Source organism: Pristiophorus japonicus, chromosome 4 (assembly GCF_044704955.1).
Source record: "Pristiophorus japonicus isolate sPriJap1 chromosome 4, sPriJap1.hap1, whole genome shotgun sequence".
Lineage (NCBI taxonomy): Eukaryota > Metazoa > Chordata > Chondrichthyes > Pristiophoridae > Pristiophorus > Pristiophorus japonicus.
In genome coordinates this window covers 214,161,664-214,186,877 of record NC_091980.1, presented here as the reverse complement: position 1 = coordinate 214,186,877, position 25,214 = coordinate 214,161,664, and the positions used below count along the sequence as shown (strand labels likewise).

General features: G+C 43.9%; 1 protein-coding gene across 1 annotated transcript in view; it reads right to left on the bottom strand.

Moving 5' to 3' along the window:
- The window catches only part of sec23a (Sec23 homolog A, coat complex II component), a 132,851-nt gene that overhangs the window by 82,660 nt on the left and 24,977 nt on the right, over window positions 1–25,214 (bottom strand). Inside the window, exons 5-8 of the mRNA XM_070877892.1 lie at window positions 18,269–18,475; window positions 7,812–7,927; window positions 3,470–3,593; window positions 1,093–1,173 (exon numbers count right to left, since the gene is read on the bottom strand). Coding sequence (XP_070733993.1) covers window positions 1,093–1,173; window positions 3,470–3,593; window positions 7,812–7,927; window positions 18,269–18,475 — 528 coding nt within the window. The remainder of the gene's footprint in view (window positions 1–1,092; window positions 1,174–3,469; window positions 3,594–7,811; window positions 7,928–18,268; window positions 18,476–25,214) is intronic.

Sequence of the window (25,214 nt, the reverse complement as noted above, 5' to 3'; positions counted from 1 at the left end):
TTCCTTATCCCTGCTGCTAACTTATTTTCTTATTGTCTAAATTCTCCTTTAGCTTCTTTTATTATTATAGTCCTCACTACGGTTTTAAATAGTTTCGAACCTCTTTATTTATCCAAAGCAGTCTAAGGCCCCGAACTTGGTGGAAGCTAAATTCTACCAAAGTGCCGCCCAGAGCACCGCTGAGATCCTGACGGTACTTTCGGGTGGAAGTTTCTTGAAAAAGTCCTGGAAAGACCGCCCGGCGACAAAAAAGTGACTTACGCCCTGAATATGGGCGGCAGCTCCCAATCTCGGCAGCAAATGCAATCCTCGGCAACGTACCGCTGAGGAAAAAACACTGGAAAACCTTCAGGGGACCCCATCCTGAATCGCTGGAAAAAAATAAAGCAGCTTACTAACCTTTTTTTGCAGGTCTTCTTACTTACCGTTGAGGTTAGACCGGTCTCCACACGGTGGTCTGTTCCCCTGCTGTAGCGGACTCCCACCTGGACCAAACTGGCAGCTCTGCAGGAGGACACTTACGCGGGTTGCACGCCAGCGGGCGGTTCCCACGGCCTTCCCTCCCAACCAGTAGGAGGCCTCCACCAAACTCGCAAGGAGGGGAGACCGTCCAGAAAACTCGGTGGCAGTGGGCGGTGAATCCACCAAGTTCGGTCCCGAAAACTCCCAGCAATATCCTTTTTTTTTTAAATGGAATATATATATTCTGTACCTTTGCAATATCTTTTTAAAAACATCCCTCTTATTCTGCAATCATGTGTGTCAATTTCTCCTTCCACCTCACTTCTCACCTTCTAAAATCAGCCCAAATCTAATGTGCTGGTCTTGTTTTTGCACTAGCTTTTTCCCTTTCTAGATTTAGAAATGGGGTGAAGCCCAGTACAAACTTGTTGTCATATTATTACTTTAATTGCAGTCAGGCTAAATCCACTGCCAGTTTCATATTTCAGTATGAAAGATAAATAAGATTGTTTTATGTCTAACTACAGGTGATGCCGTGCTGCAATTCATTTGGAGAACTGTACAATTAGTCCTAGATTTCTGTAACATCATCCTTAAATTAAAAATTGATAGAAACACAATACCACTCACATTTTCTGACACACAGGGTCCTTTAGCACAAAGTGATATGCAGGGTCCAATGGCTCCAGAAATCTTTATTTCCCTTGATGTCTTTGGAAGAAATGAAGTTAAAAAAATTATACACCATCCACGCACACTGGGGTTTGAAATTTTTTCTAGAAACAGTTTTGATCCTCGGCTAAGAATGCTGAGGATATATTCTGTATGTAATAATTCTCCTTGTGAAGCATTGAAACTGGCATCCAAAATTCATTAAAATAAACTTTCCAAGTCCAATTTCAAAATAAGAATGTCAAATTATATTCTTTCATTCAATATTATCCCTTGTACAACCATATGTGAGAAGCAAAATAACTGAAATGTTTAGGTTTTAAAAAATGTATCGACAATTCTACTAACTTCTGGTACACCATTGTGTGTAAAGATTTATACCATCGCTTGCAGAATTGAGGCGGACATTGCAATTATTGTAAGTAAGTAATATTGTATGTTTCAGATTCAGGATTTTCAGCAAAACAGATATAGATTTTAGATTAAAAGGATATCTATGATTCTTACTCAAAAAAAGTAGAGTAAGTTGCCTTTTTTGAGATTACATTGAACATTATACGCAGAAAATTTGAAAGTATAACTATGTTGCACACAGCATTTTGGCCCCAAGTTTCCACATGATTTGCTCCTGATTTTTAGGAGCAACTGGTGGAGAACGGAGTATCTTAGAAATCGGAATTCTCCACATTTAAGTTTTCTGCAGTTCTAGTCAGGTAGAACAGTTTCACTTTTGAACAGAATTTTTTTTTCCAAAGGGGACGTGTCCGGCCACTGACGCCTGGTTTGAAAGTTTCCACAGTGAAAACATACTCCAAACTAACTTAGAATGGAGCAAGTGAAGATTTTTGTAGGCTTGAAAAAACCTTGTCTACACGTTAAAAAATCAGGCGCAGGTTACAAATTAGGCGTCCGGAACGAGGTGGGGGGGGGGAAAGAGAAGGGAAGTCATTACATTCTACAATAAATCCTTAGTTATACTTATACAAATAATTCCAACCTGAATAAAAATTTATAAGCAAAGAAAAGATTAAATAAACCATGTTCCTACCTGTGTGAAAGTGTTTCAGGCAGGGAGAAGGCTGCAGGACGCCTCACAAGTTGAGGCAGCCGTTCGCGACAGCAGGGGGGGGGGGGGGGGGGAGGCAGTGAGGGCCCGACCGACGGCAGGGGGGGGGGGGAGGCAGGGAGAAGGCTGCAGGAAGCCTCAGTGCTGATCATGGGAGGGCAATGTGGTTTTATTAAAAAATTTTAAAAATTGAACAGCTACAAAGAACTACAAAAATGGCCGAGTGCCAATGTTTCCTTCACACTGCGCGTACGCGAACCCTCCAACGCGCATGCGCAGGGTTGCCGGCACGAAAAAAACTCATTTAAATGGTACCCGCCCCCTCCAACTTACAAAATCGGCGCGAGTGGTAGGCTCCGCCCCCCGGGTGCCGTGCCAAGCTGACATCGAGCTGCAAAGCGCTCGAGAATAGCGCGTTTTATTTCAGGCGCGAAAAACGGGCACCCAACTCGGAGGGGCACCTGTTTTGCCGCGTGTGGAAACTTGGGGCCTTTGTGTGGTCAATTCCACATTCCTATTCACTCAATTATAATAAACTAATTGAATAGAACAAATTAGTCTTGAAAAACATGCATCAGACACTTACTGCTGGAGTTCATTTTACAGAGATTTTAAATTCTCAGCTATTTGATGTTAATACCTGTTTGTGACACAAGTTGCACCACTAAAATGTTTTAAGACATCAAATTTAATATGAACATCTCAATTTTTGTTGAAAAAAGTTAAGACTTGGCAAATTATGTCTTGGTTTTATTTTGTTTCACTAAATCCTGTGTGTTCAAAGCAGGGAATGTCCAATTGAAACACAGGCGTCTACTGTGTAATCTGCAACATTATTAAAGAACACGATCCACAAGATTATTAGTGATACAAAAACATAAAAATAATTCCTGTTACAAAAAACTTAGAACCGAAGGATATACATGAATCACATAAATGTGTTCCTTCTGACTTATGCAAAATATAATCATAGTTTAAATCTACTCTAGGCCAGCAAATAGCCACAGTCAAAATGATCCAGTTCCATTTCATTGTACCATTCCTAGCAATTCACATTATGTAGAAATTCTGATCAAAGTGTAACCTTGCTTGGTAATGTCATTTTGTTTTTCAACTAATGGACTAAAAATGGACTTCATTTTGTACTCCAATAGTGGAATACAAGAACTTTTGAGGTGATCTGATATTTGTTCAGAAATCTTGAAAATTCAGGGCGGCAGCTTCCAATCACAGTTTGTAGTAATAAAATGAAGACATTTCTATTTTTACCTTAATTTCTAGTGTGCCTCCAAAAGCCATTTTAAATTGCCCCTGAATATCCTTTGTAAACACTCGCTGAAAGGTTTGTTTAAATAGAGATGTGTTGAATGAGTCCCCCATCACCATGTAACCCCTGAAGAAAAGATAAGGAAAAAAGTTACATGATCTTCTTCCACAAATGAAATGGGAGAATACATGAAAAATACATACTGATTTTTAAAAGGAAGATTGTAAAATCAGATACAAATGTTAGTTTGGTTGCTAACTACAACACAAGAGCACTGTCAACTGGGAGGTCAGAGTTCAAATCCCACTGTAGTGGCATTGATGCTCAGGTTTGCTCCAGGAGACATGTTGGTATTCAAGCTTCAGCATGTTCCAGTAGGCATATTTGATACGTGTGAGTAATTATAGTGAAGAGAAGCAAAGAAATTATACCGAAAAGGTCCTGCTCTTTCATTGCTTGGTGAGCAAGAAGCTGCATTCACAATAGCTGCAGGCTGAACCAGTGAACGATCACAAAGGTTTACAATAAGACTGAGAGGCAAGGAGAGGGGATGTAATTGAAAGAAAATTTACAACACATCTATACAAATGAAAACATCCACATACATTTAAAAATTTTGCATGTTTAAAACCCAACATGTTGTATGAAGATAATCAGATCTGCAGCAAAACAAACTTATTCCACATGTTCAAAATATATAGCATCCCGAGTCAATAAAATATCTAGGATGCCTCCGACCTTCAAAAAAATCTACAAATTTACCTGGTAGTCCGGGAGGTTCGTCAATTCGCGCTCCTGGGCCTCTCTGGGTACCTGCGGGTAGAGGTCCACGTATCCCGGGACGCATGCGGTTCGCAAGCACTCCTGGGATCACGTGGGCCGGCCCAACTAATAAAGGAATTCCCATAAGCATGAATGGGAATCACTTAAAAAATACACGAACACATGAAATACATTTTAAAAACATGACATTTAAAATTAATCAAAAAGTCATTGAATTAAATATTTTAAACAAAGTGTAACTTTTTTTAAAAATTGTATATGTTTTAACGGGACTAAAAATAAACTTACCTTATTGGACAGGGTTTTTAATGTATAAAGTTGATAAAATTTTATTTTTCTATTTCTTAAAACTCTTACACTGGTAAAAGCAGGCCTTACGCTTGCTTTTACCGGGCATAAGAATTTCAAGGGCATTCACTGGGCACAACTCTCCGCCCGCTGAGACCCTTTTTTTTCGGATTTGTATGATCTGTCAAGAGAATTCTTGACAGATCGCATGTTCTGGGTTTTCGCGCATGAGCTTCGCATGCCTAAACCTGAGACTTGCACGCGCACTTCGTACGCACCCAAAGGGGCCGCAAATTGCGTCCCCAAGTCGTTCAGTCCCAATAGGTTAAATGTGCAATTTATAATCTCCGCCAGCTTTTACACCTCATTAATACAACATTGGATATTTAATGCTTCCTACAAAATAAAGCAAACAACTTGAAACAAAAACCACACTGACATGCAAAACAATTTTCTGAGACTAAGTGATATCTGGAGAAATAAGAAATACCAAGGGATACACAAACCATGTGCTCCAATCACACCTTGAGGGGAGCACCAAGAGGTTAGGCACTTCTGCGATAGATAAAACAAGAAGAAAAAATGTGACCCAAAGCAGACTTTGAAATGGTGAGATCAAGAATGTCATCATTGGGTACTTCGGAGCTTGTCTTCGAAGATGTAACTAAGATGCTTTGTTTTTCCAATCAATCAAAATTCAAAACTAAGTTAGAAGGGTACATATGTACCAACCTTTAAAAAAATATTGATCCGGACAATACAATGAAAAACTTATAATACTTCATTTGAAATTAATCCTCGATACTGATCACATGGCAACAGCTAATTACAGATTACCAGTTCAATAATAATCCTATGCTCAAACGTTAATCTCGTATTAAATTTACAGGCTTTTTAAAAAACAAAATTACGGTTTTAAAGATGCACCTTAATCTACATGATTCGCATAGAGAAAAAAGTACACGCCTTGCTTAAGCACACGTGTTAAGAATTAAAACCTTAAAAGAACATGGTAAGATTTATGTAAAGTCTGAAAACAGACTAAGATTGCATCAGACTCCAAACAGAGAACAGCTGCAAACACAAGAACCCCCACAAGAAATAAGAGCAGGAGTAGGCCATACAGCCCATCGAGCCTGCTCTGCCATTCAGTAAGATCATGGCTGATCATCTACATCAACTTCACTTTCCCGCCCTATCCCCACATCCCTCAGATCCCTTAAAATCCAAAAATCGATCGATCTCAGTCTTGAACATACTCAACAATTCAGCATGCACATCCCTCTGGGGTAGAGAATTCCAAAGATTCACAACCCTCTGAGTGAAGAAATTCCTCCTCATCTCAGTCCAATATGGCTGACCCCTTATCCTGAGACAATTGGGCCCAAGTTTCCCTAGGAGTTGCTCCATTTTTTTTGGAGCAACTAGATATTTTTGGAGTAACTTAAAAAAAAATCGCAATTCTCCCCATTTAAGTTGCTCCAGTGTAAGTGAGTTAGGTTTTTTTTAGTTCAGTTTCTTTTTCCAAAAGGGGGCATTACCAGCCACTTACGCCTGTTTTGGCCAGTTAAGCAAGTTTAGCCAGCTAAAACTTACTCCAAACTAAGTTAGGCCAGAGTAAGTGGCCACTTTTGTACGTTCTGAAAAACCCTGCGGTGAGTTAAGAGATCAGCGCAGGTAGCCTCCAAATGACAGTGTTATGATAGGAATGCTAGTTTTTTCAAATCCCAAGCAGCGAGACTGGACAGGGTGTAGGTGCTATCAGCCTGATTAAACTGAGTATATTTTTAGTAAAGATAGCTAGATATTAAAGTACTGGAAAATCTTTGAAGATTCTTTTCTCCCCCCCAACTCTCCCCCGCGCTGGATCAAAACTCTTCCCCCACCTCCCCCCCAATCCGGATCAAAACTCTTACCCCCCCCACCCCCCAAAACTCTTCCCCTCCCCTCCCACCCCCCCAAAACTCATCCCCCCCCACCCCCCAAAACTCTTCCCCCCACCCCCCCAAAACTCTTTCCCTTCCCCTCCCACCGCCCGAAATCTTCCCCCCACCAACCTGCCTCTTGTAGCCCTCAGCCCGGGAAGGCAATGCCTGTGTGGCAGGCCACTCAGCCCGGGATAGGGATGGCGAGCGTCGGTCCCTCCCACACACTCAGATTCTGGGGGCTAGGAGCTACTGCGCATGCGCGCACACTCTAGCGCGCATGTGCAGAGGGCCCGGCACTATTTTCAGCGCCAGGACCTGGCTCCGTCCCCGAATCCAGTTGCCACACTACGCCACCATGGAGGAGAGGCTGGGGAACGGCCAACCTCGGCCTGAAGATTTTTGGCACCCTTGGTGTTCTACAAAAGTGACACACCTCTGGTGAGTGCGCCAGAAATCTGTACTGGCCAAATTTGGACCCAATGCCCCCTAGTTTTAGACTCTCCCGCCAGGGGAAACAGCCTCTCTGCATCTACCCTGTCATGCCCTCTACCAATCTTATATGTTTCAAGGAGGTGACCTGAGTCCATGATCGGATCAGCCATGATCGTATTAAATGGCGGAGCAGGTTCGAGGGGCTGTACGGCCTACTCCTGCTCCTATTTCTTATGTTCTTATGTTCTTATGACCTCTCATTCTTCTAAACTCCAGAGAGTATTTGCCAATTCTACTCAATCTCTCCTCTTAGGACAACCCTCTCATTGCAGGAATCAATCTAGTGTACCTTTTTTGCAACGTCTCGAAGACAAGTATATTCTTCCTTGGTTACGGAGACTAAAACTGTGCACAGTACTCCAGGTGCAACTCCCCTCAAAGTCTCTCCATCAGTATGTACATATACCCTTCACATATTTTCCAATTGCCTAAATCTGTAACAGTACAATCATCTGCACCTTGCAATACTAAAACATCAAACCTTTATAAAACTCTAGTTTAAACAGAAAATAACAGTAAGAGAAATGTTTTGGTAGGAATTTAATCCTTTTCCTGAGAATCTTAGTTAATCTCTTTTTAACTTTAATTCCAAAACAAATCTTATTTCTTACACAGCAAAAATTTAAAGGAAAAGTAGAATAGCGACTTGAGGAGAGATAGATTTTGCTTGGAAAGTTGTAATGCATCACATTTGTTGGACTAACCCAGCCCAAACACAGAGTCAAGAAAAATTAACAGAATTTATTCACTACACTTGCACCTTTACAGTCTTCACATTTTATGCATTAAGATTTAATTTTGGCACTGAAGGATTAGTATTTTGATTCAAATACACCACATAGCGTGTACTCACCCTGTATGATTTGGACAGCACTTCATTTCATTGAGCCCAGTCTGATCCAATGCACAGGCATAGATATCAATAACATGGCCATTTGCTGCTGCTCGATTTGACAAGGCTTCATAGTGCTACATTAAGAGTGAAGGATAAAATATTGACAAATATTAAACCAACTCAAAATCTCCTACACATACTAAGCTTGGTACAAAAAATAAACTATTGATTAGTTCTGCCTAAATTTGATTTGAACAGTTACTATAATACTGAATTATCCAGTATACAGTCATTTGAAAAGTCTGTACTTTAGACATAACTAATGCCACTATATCTACTATACAAAGTAAAAGATGGTTGGATTACTTTATAAGAACGTTACTCATTGAAGCACTAAGATCATAAACTAGTCATCAGAACCTGTTGTTACCTCCATCTTATTTGTTACTTTCGACACTGATGATTGGAGTAGGGTTGAGTGAATAATGTAAGAAGAGCATGAATGTGAGCACGGAGTTGAGAAAATGGGCATGTGCACAGGAAGAACAACATACTGCTGTTTGGTCCAACCAACATTTTTTCTCGCTAATAGACATTTTTTTTAAATTATGGTCATTAGTTATAATTGGTCATAGAGTCAACATCCTAAATATAACGTATTTTCATTGTTGAACTAGTTTCAAATGTAGCGCCCCCTTACAATGTATTCTACTATTTTCCTTTAAAAACGTTGAAATATGGGAAACTATACGTAACAATTGCTAATTCAGTGAGGAGGTAGGGAGTAGTTGGAGATGGTGAGGGTGGGAGGGAGGGGGAGGGAGGTAGAGGGGAAGACAAGGATGAGGGAGAAAGTAAAGTAGTGAGGGGGAAGCAAAGTGGAGTGTTCTCCTCCATCGTCCAGCTGGGAGGGACTGCAGTCTCCTGGTTTCATTCTTATCTATCCAGTCATAGCCAGAGATAACCTGCAATGGCTTCTCTTCCCACTCCGACATGGGTACCAACGATACAGGTAAAAAACGGGATGAGGTCCTACGAGACGAATTTAGGGAGCTAGGAGCTAAATTAAAACGTAGGACCTCAAAGGTAGTAATCTCAGGATTGCTACCCGTGCCACGTGCTAGTCAGAGTAGGAATCGCAGATGAATACGTGGCTTGAGGAGTGGTGCAAAAGGGAGGGTTTCAAATTCCTGGGACATTGGAACCGGTTCTGGGGGAGGTGGGACCAGTACAAACCGGACGGTCTGAACCAATGTCCCAGGGGGAGTGTTTGCTAGTGCTGTTGGGGAGGAGTTAAACTAACATGGCAGGGGGATGGGAACCTATTGCAGGGAAACAGAGGGAAATAAAATGGAGGCAGAAGCAAAAGATAGAAAGGAGAATAGTAAAAGTGGAAGGCAGAGAAACCCAAGGCAAAAATCAAAAAGGGCCACATTACAGCAAAATTCTAAAGGGACAAAGAGTGTTAAAAAGACAAGCCAGAAGGCTCTGTGCCTCAATGCGAGGAGTATTCGGAATAAGGTGGACGAATTAACTGCGCAGACAGCAGATAATGGATATGATGTAATTGGTATCACGGAGACATGGCTCCAGGCTGACCAAGGCTGGGAACTCAACATCCAGGGGTATTCAACATTTAGGAAGGATAGGCAGAGAGGAAAAGGAAGCAGGGTGGCGTTGCTGGTTAAAGAGGAAATTAATGCAATAGTAAGGAGGGACATTAGCCTGGATGATGTGGAATCGGTATGGGTGGAGCTGCGGAATTCCAAAGGGCAGAAAACGGTGGTGGGAGTTGTGTACAGACCACCAAACAGTAGTAGTGAGGTTGGGGACAGCATCAAACAAGAAATAAGGAATGTGTGCAATAAAGGTACAGCAGTTATCATGGGCGACTTTAATCAACATATTGATTGGGCTAACCTAACTGGTAGCAATGCGGTGGAGGAGGATTTCCTGAAGTATATTAGGGATGGTTTTCTTGACCAATATGTCGAGGAACGAACGAGAGAGCTGGCCATCCTAGACTGGGTGATGTGTAATGAGAAGGGACTAATTAGCAATCTTGTTGTGCGAGGCCCCTTGAGGAAGAGTGACCACAATATGGTAGAATTCTTTATTAAGATGGAGAGTGACAGTTAATTCGGAAACTAGGGTCCTGAACTTAAGGAAAGGTAACTTCGACGGTATGAGGCGTGAATTGGCTAGAACAGACTGGCAAAGGGTACTTAAAGGGTTGACGGTGGATAGGCAATGGTAAACATTTAAAGATCACATGGATGAACTTCAGCAATTGTACATCCCTGTCTGGAATAAAAATAAAATGGGGAAGGTGGCTCAACCATGGCTAACAAGGGAAATTAAGGATAATGTTAAAACCAAGGAAGAGGCATAAAAATTGGCTAGAAAAAACAAACCTGAGGACTGGGAGAAATTTAGAATTCAACAGAGGAGGACTAAGGGTTTAATTAAGAGGGGGGAAATAGAGTACAAGAGGAAGCTTGCAGGGAACATAAAAACTGACTGCAAAAGCTTCTATAAATATGTGAAGAGAAAAAGATTAGTGAAGACAAACGTAGGTCCCTTGCAGTCAGATTCAGGTGAATTTATAACGGGCACCATTTGAACAGATACTTCGGTTTTGTCTTCACGAAGGAAGACATAAATAACCTTCCGAATGTACTAGGGGACCGAGGGTCTAGTGAGAAGGAGGAACTGAAGAATATCCATATTAGGCGTTACGGAAATTGATGGGATTGAAGGCCGCTAAATTTCCGGGGCTTGATAGTCCGCATCCCAGAGTACTTAAGGAAGTGGCCCTAGAAATAGTGGATGCATTGGTCATCATTTACCAACAGTCTATCGACTCTGGATCAGTTCCTATGGACTAGAGGATAGCTAATGTAACACTACTTTTTAAAAAAAGGAGGGAGAGAGAAAACGGGTAATTATAGATCGGTTAGTCTGACATCAGTAGTGGGGAAAATGTTGGAATTAATCATTAAGGATGAAATAGCTGCGCAGTTGGAAAGCAGTGACATGATCTGACCAAGTCAGCATGGATTTATGAAAGGGAAATCATGCTTGACGAATCTTCTGGAATTATTTTGAGGCTGTAACTAGCAGAGTGGACAAGGGAGAACCAGTGGATGTGGTGCATTTTGGACTTTCAAAAGGCTTTTGTCAAGGTCCCGCACAAGAGATTGGTGTGCAAAATCAAAGCACATGGTATTGGGGGTATAGTGTACTGACGTGGATAGAGAACTGGTTGGCAGACAGGAAGCAGAGAGTCGGGATAAACGGGTCCTTTTCAGAATGGCAGGCAGTGACTAGTGGAGTGCTGCAGGGCTCACTGCTGGGACCCCAGCTCTTTACAATATACATTAACGATTTAGATGAAGGAATTGAATGTAATATCTCCAAGTTTGCAGATGACACTAAACTGGGTGGCAGCAAAACACGAAGGCAGAATATTATCTGAATGGCGGCAGATTAGGAAAAGGGGAGGTGCAACGAGACCTGGGTGTCATGGTTCATCAGTCATTGAAAGTTGGCATGCAGATACAGCAGGCGGTGAAGAAGGCAAATGGTATGTTGGCCTTCATAGCTAGGGGATTTGAGTATAGGAGCAGGGAGGTCTTACTGCATTTGTACAGGGCCTTAGTAAGGCCTCACCTGGAATATTGTGTTCAGTTTTGGTCTCCTAATCTGAGGAAGGACGTTCTGGCTATTGAGGGAGTGCAGCGAAGGTTCACCAGACTGATTCCTGGGATGACTGGACTGTCATATGAGGAGAGACCGGATCAACTGGGCCTTTATTCACTGGAGTTTAGAAGGATGAGAGGGGATCTCATAGAAACATATAAGATGCTGACGGGACTGGACAGGTTCGATACAGGAAGAATGTTCCCGATGTTGGGGAAGTCCAGAATCAGGGGTAGATAAGAGGTAGGCCACTTAGGACTGAGATGAGGAGAAACTTCTTCACTCAGAGTTTTTAACCTGTGGAATTCCCTGCCGCAGAAAGTTGTTGATGCCAGTTCATTGGATATATTCAAGAGGGAGTTAGATATGGCCCTTACGGCTAAGGGGATCAAGGGGTATGGAGAGAAAGCAGGAAAGGGGTACTGAGGGAATGATCAGCCATGATCTTATTGAATGGCGGTGCAGGCTCGAAGGGCCAAATGGCCTACTCCTGCACTTATTTTCTATGTTTCTATGTTTCTACCTCTGGGGTCCCCGAGGCTCTATCCTTGGCCCCTCCTATTTCTCATTTACATGCCCTTCGGCGACATCATCCGAAAACACGTCAGGTTCCACATGTACACTGACGATACCCAGCTCTTCTCCCTCACTACCACCTCTCTCATCCCTTCTACTGTCTCTATATTGTCAGACTGCTTGTCCGACATCCAGGACTGGATGAGCAGAAATTCCCTCCAATTAAATATTGGGAAAACCAAAGCCATTGTCTTTGGTCCCTGCCATAAACTCCATTCCCAAGCTACTGGCTCTATCTCTCTCCCTGCCAACTGTCTAAAGCTGATCCAGACTGATCGTAACCATGGTGTTGTATGTGACCCCAAGGTGACCTGCCGACCACATAATTGCGTTATCACTAAGAATGCCTATTTCCACCTCCAGAACATCGCCCGACCCCACCCCTGCCTCAGCTTATCTGCTGCTGAAACCCTAATCCAGGTCGTTGTTACCTCTAGACATGACTATTCCAAGGCACACCTGGCCGGTCTCCCATCTTCCACCCTCCATAAACTTAAGCTCATCCAAAACTCTGCCCGTGTCCTAATTTGCACCAAGTCCGGTTCACCCATCAACCCTGTGCTTGCTGACTACATTGGGCTCTCGGTTAAGCAATGCCTTGATTTTAAAAATTTGTATGCTTGTTTTCAAATCCCTCCATGGCCTTGCTCCTCCCTATCTTTGTAACCTCCTCCAGCCATACATCCCTCAGAGATATCTGCGCTCCACCAACTCTGGCCTCTTGCGCATTCCTGGCTTTAATCATTCCACCACTGGCGGCTGTGCCTTCAGCTACCTATGCTCTCGGCTTTGGAATTCTTTGCCTAAACCTCTCGGCCTTTCTTCCTCATTTCTCCTTTAAGGCACTCCTTAAAACCTACCTCGTTGACCAAGCTTTTAGTCCTCTGCCCTAATATCTCCTTATGTGGCTCGGTGTCAAATTTTGCTTGATAACACTCCTGTGAAGTGCCTTGAGATGTTTTACGTTAAAGGCACTATACAAATACAAGTTGTTGTTGATGTTGGTTGTAGGGATAGGGAGAGAGAGGCGGAAGAGGATGAAGAGGGGAAGCAGAGGAACGGGAGGAGGTGGTGCATTGAACAGAGTGGTAAAGAGGGAGGCAACAGTGAATGGGAAAGGGTTGGATGGCACTGGGCTAGGGTCAGTTTTCATCTCAATGGGAGGGTGAGCTGCACTCAGCCAGTGGCCAATTCCATCTTTGTTGGTGGGAGAGCCATTACAGTGTGAAGGTTTGCAACTCAGAATGGGGTGTGGTGCTGCGATTTCTGGGTGAGAAGAGACACAAGTTGTTCCTCAGTGGGTGAGGGAAATTTCCTTCTCAACGGGTGGGGGCATTTATTGCTCACAGACAACGCTCCCTTTAAACTGCGCGGCTGCACAGTGCTCTGCAGGTCCCGCGCAGCCGGCGAGCAAGATTTAAATGGAAAAAAAACATGCATGCACAGAATTTTGAATGGCTGTGCAGCCCATTAAAGGGACTGTGTGGGCCTGCAAAAAATGAAGAGGGAACATTGCTCACTGAGACAGGAATATTAATAGCTTGTGGGGGACAAGCTTCAGTTCACTGGAGGGGGGATATTTTTCTAGTGGGGAAAGCGGGCTGGCTTGGTTTTCCTTCGATGGGGTGGGGGAAGGAGAAGGTTGTCTTTGTCCGCAGTGAGGATGGAGTGGAAGGCACGTTTGTTTTCATTGGGCTGGAAGTGGGGAACTCCTGAGTTTGTCCTCAGAAGGGCAAGTGGGGGTTATGAGGTTTGTAGTGTAGTTTCTGTTTGAAATAGTTTTCTGGCAGCCTTTCTGTGGGGGGGCGGGGGCAGTGTCAGATTTCTCAGGGTGAGTGGTTTTCGTATTGATTTCTACTCAAATGTGAGGTGTATCGATTTCAGCTTGGTGGAGCTGGGCTTTGGCCTTACTACTGGGGAGTGGGGAGGACATTGTTGTGGTTGTTTCTGCTCAGTCGGCATTGATGGCTGTATTTCTGCACAGTGGGGGAAGGTGTTAATGAAGGGATTTCTGCTGGTGCATTAGTGGAGGAGTATGGGCACAATGATTTTAGCTCAATGGTGGTGGGGAGTTGTTCCTTGCTATTTTCATCAATGAAAAGGGTTTAATGCTTCAGGGGGTCCACAATCTCTGATCCGTAGGGGTGGTGCTGCTTTTACTGCTTGAGATCTTCCATTTTCTTACTTAGGTTTGTGCGCACTCTCTCCTTTGTTTTTGACCATTTGTCACTTCAGTGGTGTTTGGGCACGGCATCTTTATCTCTGATTGCAGGGGGGGCAGAGGCAGCCGTAATCTCTGCCCAGTTAGTGGGGCTGGATGTTACTGCTGGAGTTGAACTCTGAATGATGGGCCGGAATCGTACGAGCCCTGCGAGTGTGAGTTTGGAGGCAGGCCTGCTGTCAAAATAGCCTTGATTGACAGCAGGGCGGAATTCTGCTCTGAACCTGCCTCTTTGTGAATTTCCCAAGTGCCGGCTCTGCCTGCACTAAGCATCGTGTCTGGCAATTGAGACAGTTAAAAAGCTGCTTAAAGCCATTAAGCAGCATTTTTCCAGGTGCTAACCATTTTACCAAGTTTTTTACGAGGTTCCCGTCCCTCAAGGATCACGACAAGCAAGTGTGTCGGGGTCTCAACAACTCTGGATTGGTTTAACTAGTTGACAGCTGAAGAAGTGGTATAAAAGCTACCATTTCACGGCTGTTCAATTTCCAATTTTAGAAACTGGAATCTTCAGGATTTGGAATGCATGTTTCAGCTCTATGGAGGTTTGAAGTCTTTGCAGTGAATTCTCTATTCGGTGTCACCTCCTTAGAGCAGCCTCTCTCACCACTGACAGATCGCTTCTGTCATCTCAACTTCACCTGCCATCTATTCCATCAGATTCGGTACCCTTGAAATAATCTCACCTCAGTCCTCAGAATCCCACCACGATTAGTCCCAACACCAACATCACTAGGCACACCAGCATCACCAACAACAACTGAAGACTGGCTTCTGTGATGGTAAGCACCTCATGAGGAGGCCGATATGGATCATCCACTCAGCACTTCCGGCTGAAGGTGGTTGCAAATGCCTTGTCTTTTGCACATACGTGCTAGGCTCTGCCATCATTGAGGATGGGGATATTCATGGAGCCTCCTCTTCCCGTTAGTTGTTTAATGGTCCATGTTCAGCCATGAACTCATTGAATGGCGGTGCAGGCTAGAAGGGCCGAATGGCCTACTCCTGCACCTATTTTCTATGTTTCTATAAAGGAGTTAGATGAAGTCCTTACTACTAGGGGAATCAAGGGGTATGGTGAGAAAGCAGGAATGGGGTACTGAAGTTGCATGTTCAGCCATGAACTCATTGAATGGCGGTGCAGGCTAGAAGGGCCGAATGGCCTACCCCTGCACCTATTTTCTATGTTTCGATGTTTCTATTCACAACAGGATGTGCCAGAACTGCAGAGCTTTGATCTGATCCGTTGATTGTGGGATCGCTTAGCCCTGTCTATAGAATGCTGCTTCTGCTTTTTAGCATGCATGTAATCCTCTGTTACAGCTTCCCCAGGTTGGCACCTCATTTTTAGGTACGTCTGGTGCTGCTCCTGGCATGCTCTTTTACACCTTATTGAACCAGGGTTGGTCCCCTGGCTTGATGGTAATGGTAGAGTGAAGGGCCATGAGGTTACAGATTGTGGTGGAATACAATTCTGCTGCAAATGCCCAGTTTTGAGCTGCTAGATCTGTTCTGAATCTATCCCATTCAGCATGGTGGTAGTGACAAACAACACAATGGAGGGTGTCCTCAGTGTGAAGACGGGACTGGACAGATGCATCTGCGACAGGTAGATTGGTGAGGATGAGGTCAAGTAGATTTTTCCCTCGTGTTGGTTCTCTCACCACCTGCTGCAGGTCCAGTCTGGCAGCTATGTCCTTCAGGACTCAGCCAGCTCGGTCAGTAGTGGTGCTACCGAGCACTCTTGGTGATGGACATTAAAGTCCCCCACCCAGAGTACATTCTGTGCCCTTGCTCAGTGCTTCTTCCAAGCGGTGTTCAAAATGGATGGGTACTGATTCATCAGCTGAGGCAGGGCGGTAGGTGGTAATCAGCAGGAGGTAGGTGGTAATCAGCAGAAGGTAGGTGGTAATCAGCAGAAGGTAGGTGGTAATCAGCAGAAGGTAGGTGGTAATCAGCAGAAGGTAGGTGGTAATCAGCAGAAGGTAGGTGGTAATCAGCAGAAGGTAGGTGGTAATCAGCAGAAGGTAGGTGGTAATCAGCAGAAGGTAGGTGGTAATCAGCAGAAGGTAGGTGGTAATCAGCAGAAGGTAGGTGGTAATCAGCAGAAGGTAGGTGGTAATCAGCAGAAGGTAGGTGGTAATCAGCAGAAGGTAGGTGGTAATCAGCAGAAGGTAGGTGGTAATCAGCAGAAGGTAGGTGGTAATCAGCAGAAGGTAGGTGGTAATCAGCAGAAGGTAGGTGGTAATCAGCAGAAGGTAGGTGGTAATCAGCAGAAGGTAGGTGGTAATCAGCAGAAGGTAGGTGGTAATCAGCAGAAGGTAGGTGGTAATCAGCAGAAGGTAGGTGGTAATCAGCAGGAGGTAGGTGGTAATCAGCAGAAGGTAGGTGGTAATCAGCAGAAGGTAGGTGGTAATCAGCAGAAGGTAGGTGGTAATCAGCAGAAGGTAGGTGGTAATCAGCAGGAGGTAGGTGGTAATCAGCAGGAGGTAGGTGGTAATCAGCAGGAGGTAGGTGGTAATCAGCAGGAGGTAGGTGGTAATCAGCAGGAGGTAGGTGGTAATCAGCAGGAGGTAGGTGGTAATCAGCAGGAGGTAGGTGGTAATCAGCAGAAGGTAGGTGGTAATCAGCAGAAGGTTTACTTGCCCATGCTTGACCTGAAGCCATGAGACTTCATGAGGTCCGGAGTCAATGTTGAGAACTCCTAAGGCCACTCCCTCCCGACTGTATACCACTGTGCCACCACCACTGGTGGGTCTGTCCTACCCGTGGGACAAAACATACCGAGGGATGGTGATGGAGGAGTTTGGGACATTGGCTGAAAGGTGTGATTCTGTGAGTGTGACGATGTCAGGCTGTTGCTTGACTAGTCTGTGGGACAGCTCTCCCAATTTTGGCACAAGTCAAGATGTTAGTGAGGAGGAATTTGCAGGGTTGACTGAATTAGGTGTGCCATTGTCATGTCCGTAGCTGGTGCCGAGGTCGATGTTGGGTGATCCATCTGGTTTTAATCATTGCTTCTTGTAACAGTTTGTTACAACTGAGTGGCTTGCTAGGCCATTTCAGAGGGCAGTTAGTAGTCAACCACATTGCTGTGGGTCTGGAGTCACATATGGGCCAGACCAGGCAAGGACATCAGATTTTCTTCCCTAAAGGACATTAGTAAACCAGATGGGTTTTTACGACAATCCGATAGTTTCATGGTCACCATTACTGATACTGATAATTAAATAAAAATCTGGAATAAAGTAACTGTATTTAAATTCCACAGCTGACGTGGTGGGATTTGAACTTGCGTCTCTGGATCATTAGTCCTGGCTTCTGGATTACTAGTCCTGTAACTTAACCCTTATATGCTACCGTTCCCTATGGGGTCCATGTACATAGATCATTAAAAATGACATGGACAGGTACAGAAAATAATCAAAAAAGCTAATGGAATGCTGGGTGTTATATCTAGAGGACTAGAATACAATGGGTAGAAGTTATGGTACAGCTATACAAAGCCCTGGTTAGACCACACCTGGAGTACTGTGAACAGTTCTGGGCACTCACTACACATTAGGAAAGATATATTTGGCTTTGGAGGGAGAGCAGTGTAGATTTACTAGAATTATACCTGGACTCCAAGGGTTAAATTACAAGGAGAGATTACACAAACTAGGGTTGTATTCCCTGGAATTTCGAAGGTTAAGAGGTGATCTGATCGAAGTTTTCAAGATATTAAGGGGAACTGCTGGGGTAGATGGAGAGAAACTATTTTTGCTGGTTAGGGAGTCCAGGACAAGGGGACATAGCCTAAAAATTAGAGACAGATCGTTCAAAGTATTAAGGGATATGGGGCAACAGAAGATTATATGGAATTAGGTCACAGGTCAGCCATGATCTCATTGAATGGCAGAACAGACTTGACGTGTTAAATGGCCGACTCCCAATCCTATGTTCCTATTTAGGAAAAGATATGTATAATATTTACCTTCATGGCTTTCTTCATATACTTAATGTTGTCTTTCTCAATGTCATGCCAAGACCTGATGGGTGTCTTTAGATCATCACCCACAACCATTCCAGGTCCTTGTGTGGCTGGTCCCCCAATGAACAACATCACACGACCTCCAGTGTTGGGGAAAGTGCACTGTTTTAAAAGAAGAAAAATCAGATGAAAACACAAGGGAAAATATAGCTAGTCGAGAAATTAACCAACTACTGTGCAACATGGCACTAAATTACTTCAGTATGGGTTTCAAGATATAATTTCAACACCGGTAAATATTTTATAAAAATCCTAAACAGTTAAGTAAAGTTTTTCTAGATCTTCTGCGATTTATATACTTCATACAACCTTGCATTATTTGAATTGAATGCAGATTTAGAATACCTGCAGTATTATTGGGAATTGAACAGATTTCTCTGAATAAAGTCTAAGCTTTATACTAGAGGGCAGAAGTGCAGTAAAGTCAGCATTGATAGACCGGACTATTGGGGTTATTAGGACTAACTTTTAGGATTAAATTATGAAAAGTTTGTTTTATTTTTCTTAATGCTGAGACTAGGAGTTGTGTAAATATCCATGTACACAAGTCACTAAAAGCTATTGCACAGGTCACAAAAAGCAATCAAACAGGCTAATGGAATGTTGACCTTTATCTCAAGGGAGTTGGAATTAAAAAATTATGCATCAGTTCATCTCATTGAGAGGGCTTGAGAGACTGTTTCCCCTAGCTGGTGAGTCTAGAACTAGGGATCATAGTCTCATGATATTGGTTGGCCATTTAGGAATGAGATGAGGAGAAATTTCTTCACTCAGGATTGTGAATCTTTGGAATTCTCTACCACAGAGGCCTGTGGATGAGTATATTTAAGACTGAGATTGATCGATTTTTGGACCCTAAGAGAATCAAGGGATCTGGGGATTGGACGGGAAAGTGAAGTTGAGGTAGAAGATCGTCCATGATCTTATTGGCGAAGCAGGCGCGAGGGGCTATATGGCCGACTCCTGCACCTACTTATGTTCATTTGTACAGAGCCTTGATCAAACCCTATCCGGACCTCTGTGTTTAGCTTTGGGTGCTAAGATATATTGGCCTTGGAAAGGGTACAGTGCAGATTCACCTGAGCTATACCAAGGCTAAAAGGGTTAAATTTTCATGACATAAGAACATAAGAAATAGGAGCAGGAGTAGGCCATACAACCCCTCGAGCTTGCTCCGCCATTTAATACGATCATGGCTGACCCGATCATGGACTCAGGTCCGCTTCCCCACCCACTCTCCATAACCTCTTATTCCCTTATCGTTTAAGAAACTGTCTATTTTTGTCTTAAATTTATTCAATGTCCCAGCTTCCACAGCTCTCTGAGGCAACGAATTCCACAGATCCACAACCCTCAGAGAAGACATTTCTCCTCATCTCAGTTTTAAATGGGCGGCCCGAAGGTTACATAAACTTGGTTTGTATTCCCTCGAGTTTACAAGGTTGAGGGATGATCTAATTGAGGTGATTAAAATGATAATGAGATGCAATAGGGTAGGTACAGATATTTCTGCTGTTGGGGGAATTCAGAACAAGACAGCATAATCTTAAAATTAAAGCAAGGCCATTTAGGAGTGAAATCAACAAGCACTTTTCCACACAAAGGGTGAAGGAAATCGTGAACTCAATCCCCAAAAGGCTGTGTATACCAAGTCAATTGAAATTTTGAAGACTTTAATCGACAGATTTTTTGCAAGGCAAGGGTATCAAGAGATATGGAACAAAGGTGGGTTAACGGACTTGAGGTACTGATCACCCATGATCTAATTAAATGGCAGAAAAGACTCCAGATGCTAAATGTCCTACTCCTGTTCCTATATTGCACTGTATACGGAGTCATCATCATAATAGGCAGTCCCACGGAATCGAGGAAGACTTGCTTCCATTCTTAGCATGAGTTCTTAGGTGGCTGTACAATCTAATGCGAGAACCACAGTTTCTGTCACAGGTGGGACAGATAGTCGTTGAGGGAAAGGGTGGGCAGGGAGCCTGGTTTGCTGTATGCTCCTTTCTCTACCTGCGCTTGATTTCTGCATGCTCTCGGCGACGATACTCGAGGAGCTCAGCGCCCTCCCGAATGCATTCGTCCACTTAGGGCGGTCTATGGCCAAGGACTCCCAGGTGTCAGTGGGGATGTCGCACTTTATCAGGGAGGCTTTGAGGGTGTCCTTGTAACGTTTCCTCTGCCCACCTTTGGCTCGTTTGCCATGGACGAGTCCTGAGTAGAGAGCTTGCTTTGGGAGTCGCGTGTCTGGCATGCGGAATATGTGGCCTGCCCAGCGGAGCTGATCAAGTGTGGTCAGTGCTTCAATGCTGGGGATGTTGGCCTCGACGAGGACACTAATGCTTGTGCGTCAGTCCTCCCAGGGGACTTGCAGGATCTTGCGGAGATGTCGCTGGTGGTATTTCTCCGGCGACTTGAGGTGTCTACTGTATATGGTCCATGTCTCTAAGCCATACAGGAGGGCGGGTATTACTACGGCCTTGCAGATCATGAGCTTGGTGACAGTTTTGAGGGACTGATCTTCAAACACTCTTTTCCTCAGGCGGCCGAAGGCTGCACTGGCGCACTGGAGGCGGTGTTGGATCCCATCATCAATGCCTGCTCTTGTTGATAGGAGGCTCCCGAGATAGGGGAAGTGGTCCACGTTGTCCAGGGCCACGACGTGGATCTTGATTTTTGGGGGGGCAGTGCTGTGCGGCGAGGACAGGCTGGTGGAGGACCTTTGTCTTACTAATGTTTAGTGTAAGGCCCATGCTTTCATATGCCTCGGTAAATACGTAGACTATGTCCTGAAGTTCAGCCTCTGAATGTGCGCAGACGCAGGCGTCTTCCGCGTACTGTAGCTCGACGACAGAGGTTGGAGTGGTCTTGGATCTGGCCTGGCAAAGGTTGAACAGTTTCCCACTGGTTCTGTAGTTTAGCTCCACTCCAGTGGGGAGCTTATCAACTGTGAGGTGGAGCATGGCAGCGAGGAAGATTGAGAAGAGGGTTGGGGCGATGGCGCATATCTGATCTCTGTATATCACTGTTAGAAAATCAATATTGGAAATTTAAAGATGTCTAGGAACAGACATAAAAGTTTTTAATAATATTCCATGTAAATTAATATAACTCAGTCAGAAACATCATTCGACAAGACAACCTGGATACTGACTTGAAATTCAGAGGGCTCAATTTTCCCCAAGCCTGGATTCTGGTGTATTGCCAGAGTTACACCCGTTTTTCAAGGCCAGAAATGCGGCGGAAATAATTTGCCAAAGTTTCCCGATGTATAATTCGAATTTGGCGCTGCGCAGCGTGTCCATCGCCTCTGGGGGTGGCGAGGGCAATGGGGCAGCACGGGCCAGCCCACACTGTGATATGTGTGCGCACTAGGTCCGTGCAGCAGAGCAGGTCTCCAGTCGTCTTGGATAACCCTTGCCACTGGACCTAGCTCGGTCAAGCCCGTGTGGTGGCTGGTGTGCAACGGCCACTACACGTTAAAAAAATCCACACACAGGCATCTTCCACCCTTCAAGACTTAGTTCGGGACCTGGAATATTAGGTCCTTCATTGAAACACCTGTGAACGTTTTGGCGTGGAAGCAAGTCATCCTCGATTCGAGGGGCTGCCTATGATGATGATGGCTTCCAATATGTCTTCCTTTTTCCTCAAACGACGATTCCCCTCCACCGTGGTTGACACGGCCCTCGACCATATCCGTTCCATTTCCTGCACTTCAGCCCTCACCCCTTCCCCTCACTCTCAGAACCACGATAGGGTTCCTGTCGTCCTCACCTCCCACCCCAGCAGCCTCCACATTCCACGGATCATCCTCCGCACTTCTGCCACCTCCAGCGTGATCCCACCACTAAACACAATTTCCCCTCTCTTTTCAGCACTCCGAAGGTATCGTTCCCTCCGTGACATCCTGGCCCACTCGTCAATCACTCCCATAACCCTTCCCCTTCCCACGGCACCTTCCCGTGCAAGCGCATTAGATGCAATACCTGCCCTTTCACTTACTCCTTTCCCAACATCTAGGGCCCCAAACACTCCTTTCCATGTGAAGCAGCAATTTACTTGTACTTTTCTCAATTTAGGATACTGTATTCGCTGCTCACATTGCGGAATCCTCTACATTGGGGAGGCCAAATGCAGATTGGGTGACCACTTTGCAGAAAACCTCTGTTCTGTTCGCGAGCTTCCGGTCGCCTGTTACTTTAATTCTCCGTCCTACTCCCACACTGACCTCTCTGTCCTCGGCCTCTTACACTGTTCCAATAAAGCTCAATGTAAGCTCGAGGAACAGCACCTCATCTTTTGATTAGGCTCTTTACAGCCTTCCAGATTCAACATTGAGTTCAACTATTTCAGATCAGAACCTTTGACCCCAGCTTTTCGGATGGCAGCTGTTGATTCTGCTATTCCCAATTACACCTCTTCTCGACCCATTTTTGTTCTTTTACTTATGCCATTACCATCTCCTTTTGCCTCGCAACATTATCCCTTTTGTCTTTTAGTCTCTCCTGCCTTCCACCCTATCACAGATCTTCCCTTTTGTTCTTCCGTCCCCTCCCTCCTTTCCCTGCCTCTTTACTTGCTTAAAACCCGTTACAGCTCGAACTTGTTTCAGTTCTAACCGAAGGTCATCAACTTGAAGCGCTAACTCGGTTTCTCTCCCCGCAGATGCTGCCTGACAGTACTGCGTATTTCCAGCATTTTCTGTTTTTAGTTCAAAGATTTCATTTGCTTTTTTAACAGCTTTCTGAACCTGTCCTGCCACTTTCAAAGACTTGTGTACAAACACCCCCAGGTCTGTCTGTTCCTGCATCCCCTTTAAAATTGTACCATTTAGTTCATATGGCCTATCCTCGTTCTGCTCACCAAAATGTATCACTTCACATTTCTCTGCATTAAATTTCATCTGCCACATGTCTATCCATTTCACCAGTCTGTTTATGTCCTCCTGAAGTCTGTTACTATCCTTTCTCATTGTTTACTACATTTCCAAGTTTCATGTCATCTGTAAACTTTGAAATTATACCCTGTATATTCAAGTCCAGGTCATTAATAAACATCAAAAAGAGCAGTGGTCTTAATACTGATCCCTGGGGAACGCCACCGTATACCTTCCTCCAGTCTGGAAAAATAACTCTTCACCTCTACTCTCTGCTTTCTGTCCCTCAGCCAATTTTGTACCAGTGCTGTCACTGTCCCATTAATCTCATGAGCTTCAATTAACAATACTATCAGAATTACATGCAAATAACTGAATCTTTTCCCATTCATAATGTGACTGCAGTATGAGGTCAGACAGCATATACATTTAACAATAATATAACTTCATAAATAATTATGTAAAAACAGCCCTTTGGCAGAGTTGGATGGTGCACTAATAGTGTGCCAGAGTGATTAAATCAGTTTGTGCCTGTAATGAATCCTGTTAAGCCTTGTACATCTAAGGGGAATGCTATTAGAAAATTGACTACTTTATCACAAGTGGCTGTTGAGGCACATACTATATAATTTAAAAAGAAATTGGATAAATATCTGAAAATGAAGAATGTAAAAAAGATACAGTGAAAGGGCAGGGAAATGGGATTAGAGTAGTTAGCTCCAGAATAGGGATGATATAAAGCAAATGGCCTCCTATTGTGCTGTAATTCTACAATTAGGATCATAGAAACAGGAGGAGGCAATTCATCCCTCGAGCCTGTTCCGCCATTCAATTAAATCATGGCTGATCTGTATCTTAACTCCTTGGTTACGTAACCCTTAATACCCTTACCTAATAAAAATCTAGCAATCTCAGATGTGAAATTTTCAATTGACCCCCAGATTCAACAGCTTTTTAGGGAGCAAGTTCTGGATTTCTACTCCCACTTGTGTGAAGAAGTGCTTCCTGACATCACCCCTGAACGGCCTAGCTCTAATTTTAAGGATATGACCACTTGTTCTGGAATCCCCCACCAGAAGAAATAGTTTCTATCTATATACCTTATCAATTCCTTTAATCATCTTAAACACCTCAATTAGATCACCCTTTAATCTTCTATACTAAAGGGAATTACAAGCCTCGTCCATGCAACCCATCCTCATAATTGATTATTTCCATTGCAAAACCACTATGTTGCAAAAATTGAAACTACAGGGCAGTTTTAATTTCTTCAAAGCTCAAGCTCTCCCTCTGCAGGTCTTCCAACGCCACTTTTTTTTTTGCATAGAAATGAACTTTAAAAATTCAAAATCAAGCAATGTTTCGCAGAAACTTGCATTTATAAGGCGCCTTTCACATAGCAAAACGTCCCAAGCGTAATCAGACAAAAATTGACAACTAGCCAAAGGAGGAGATAATTAAGAGGGGTGACTAAAAGCTTGGTCAAAGAAGGGTCTTAAAAAGGATGACCGAGAGGTGGAGAGATTTAGGGAGAAGGAATCTTCATGCCATCAATAAAAGAAATATAATTTTCATTAAGAATCTACATATTTGAGATTTTTCTACGTACTACTCTGATGAAAATACAGTTTGGTCAGAGGTTGCATTGTAAATTTAAAAAATATGGCCTCCAACCACTTCAAAAAAGGCAACCTTAGCTGTGCTCTATAGCATCGCAAGAGGTATGTACCTCACTGAAGTTACACCTGTGTACCTCAGCTCTTTCTTCAATCTGGCATACCTGGCACCTCCCCAAGGCACTAGTCAAAAGCTGACATGAGTAAAGCAACAATAACATTTGTCACCTACCCCACTCTGGTCAACATACTGAGAAGCTCGGGACAAAGACCAAGGCCTTACACAGAGATATCCAACAAAATACAGAAACAGATCATCACACCCTACATATAGGACCAGGGCCAAGTTAAAAGCAACCATTGAATATATTCCAACCCATTCAGTCGCACA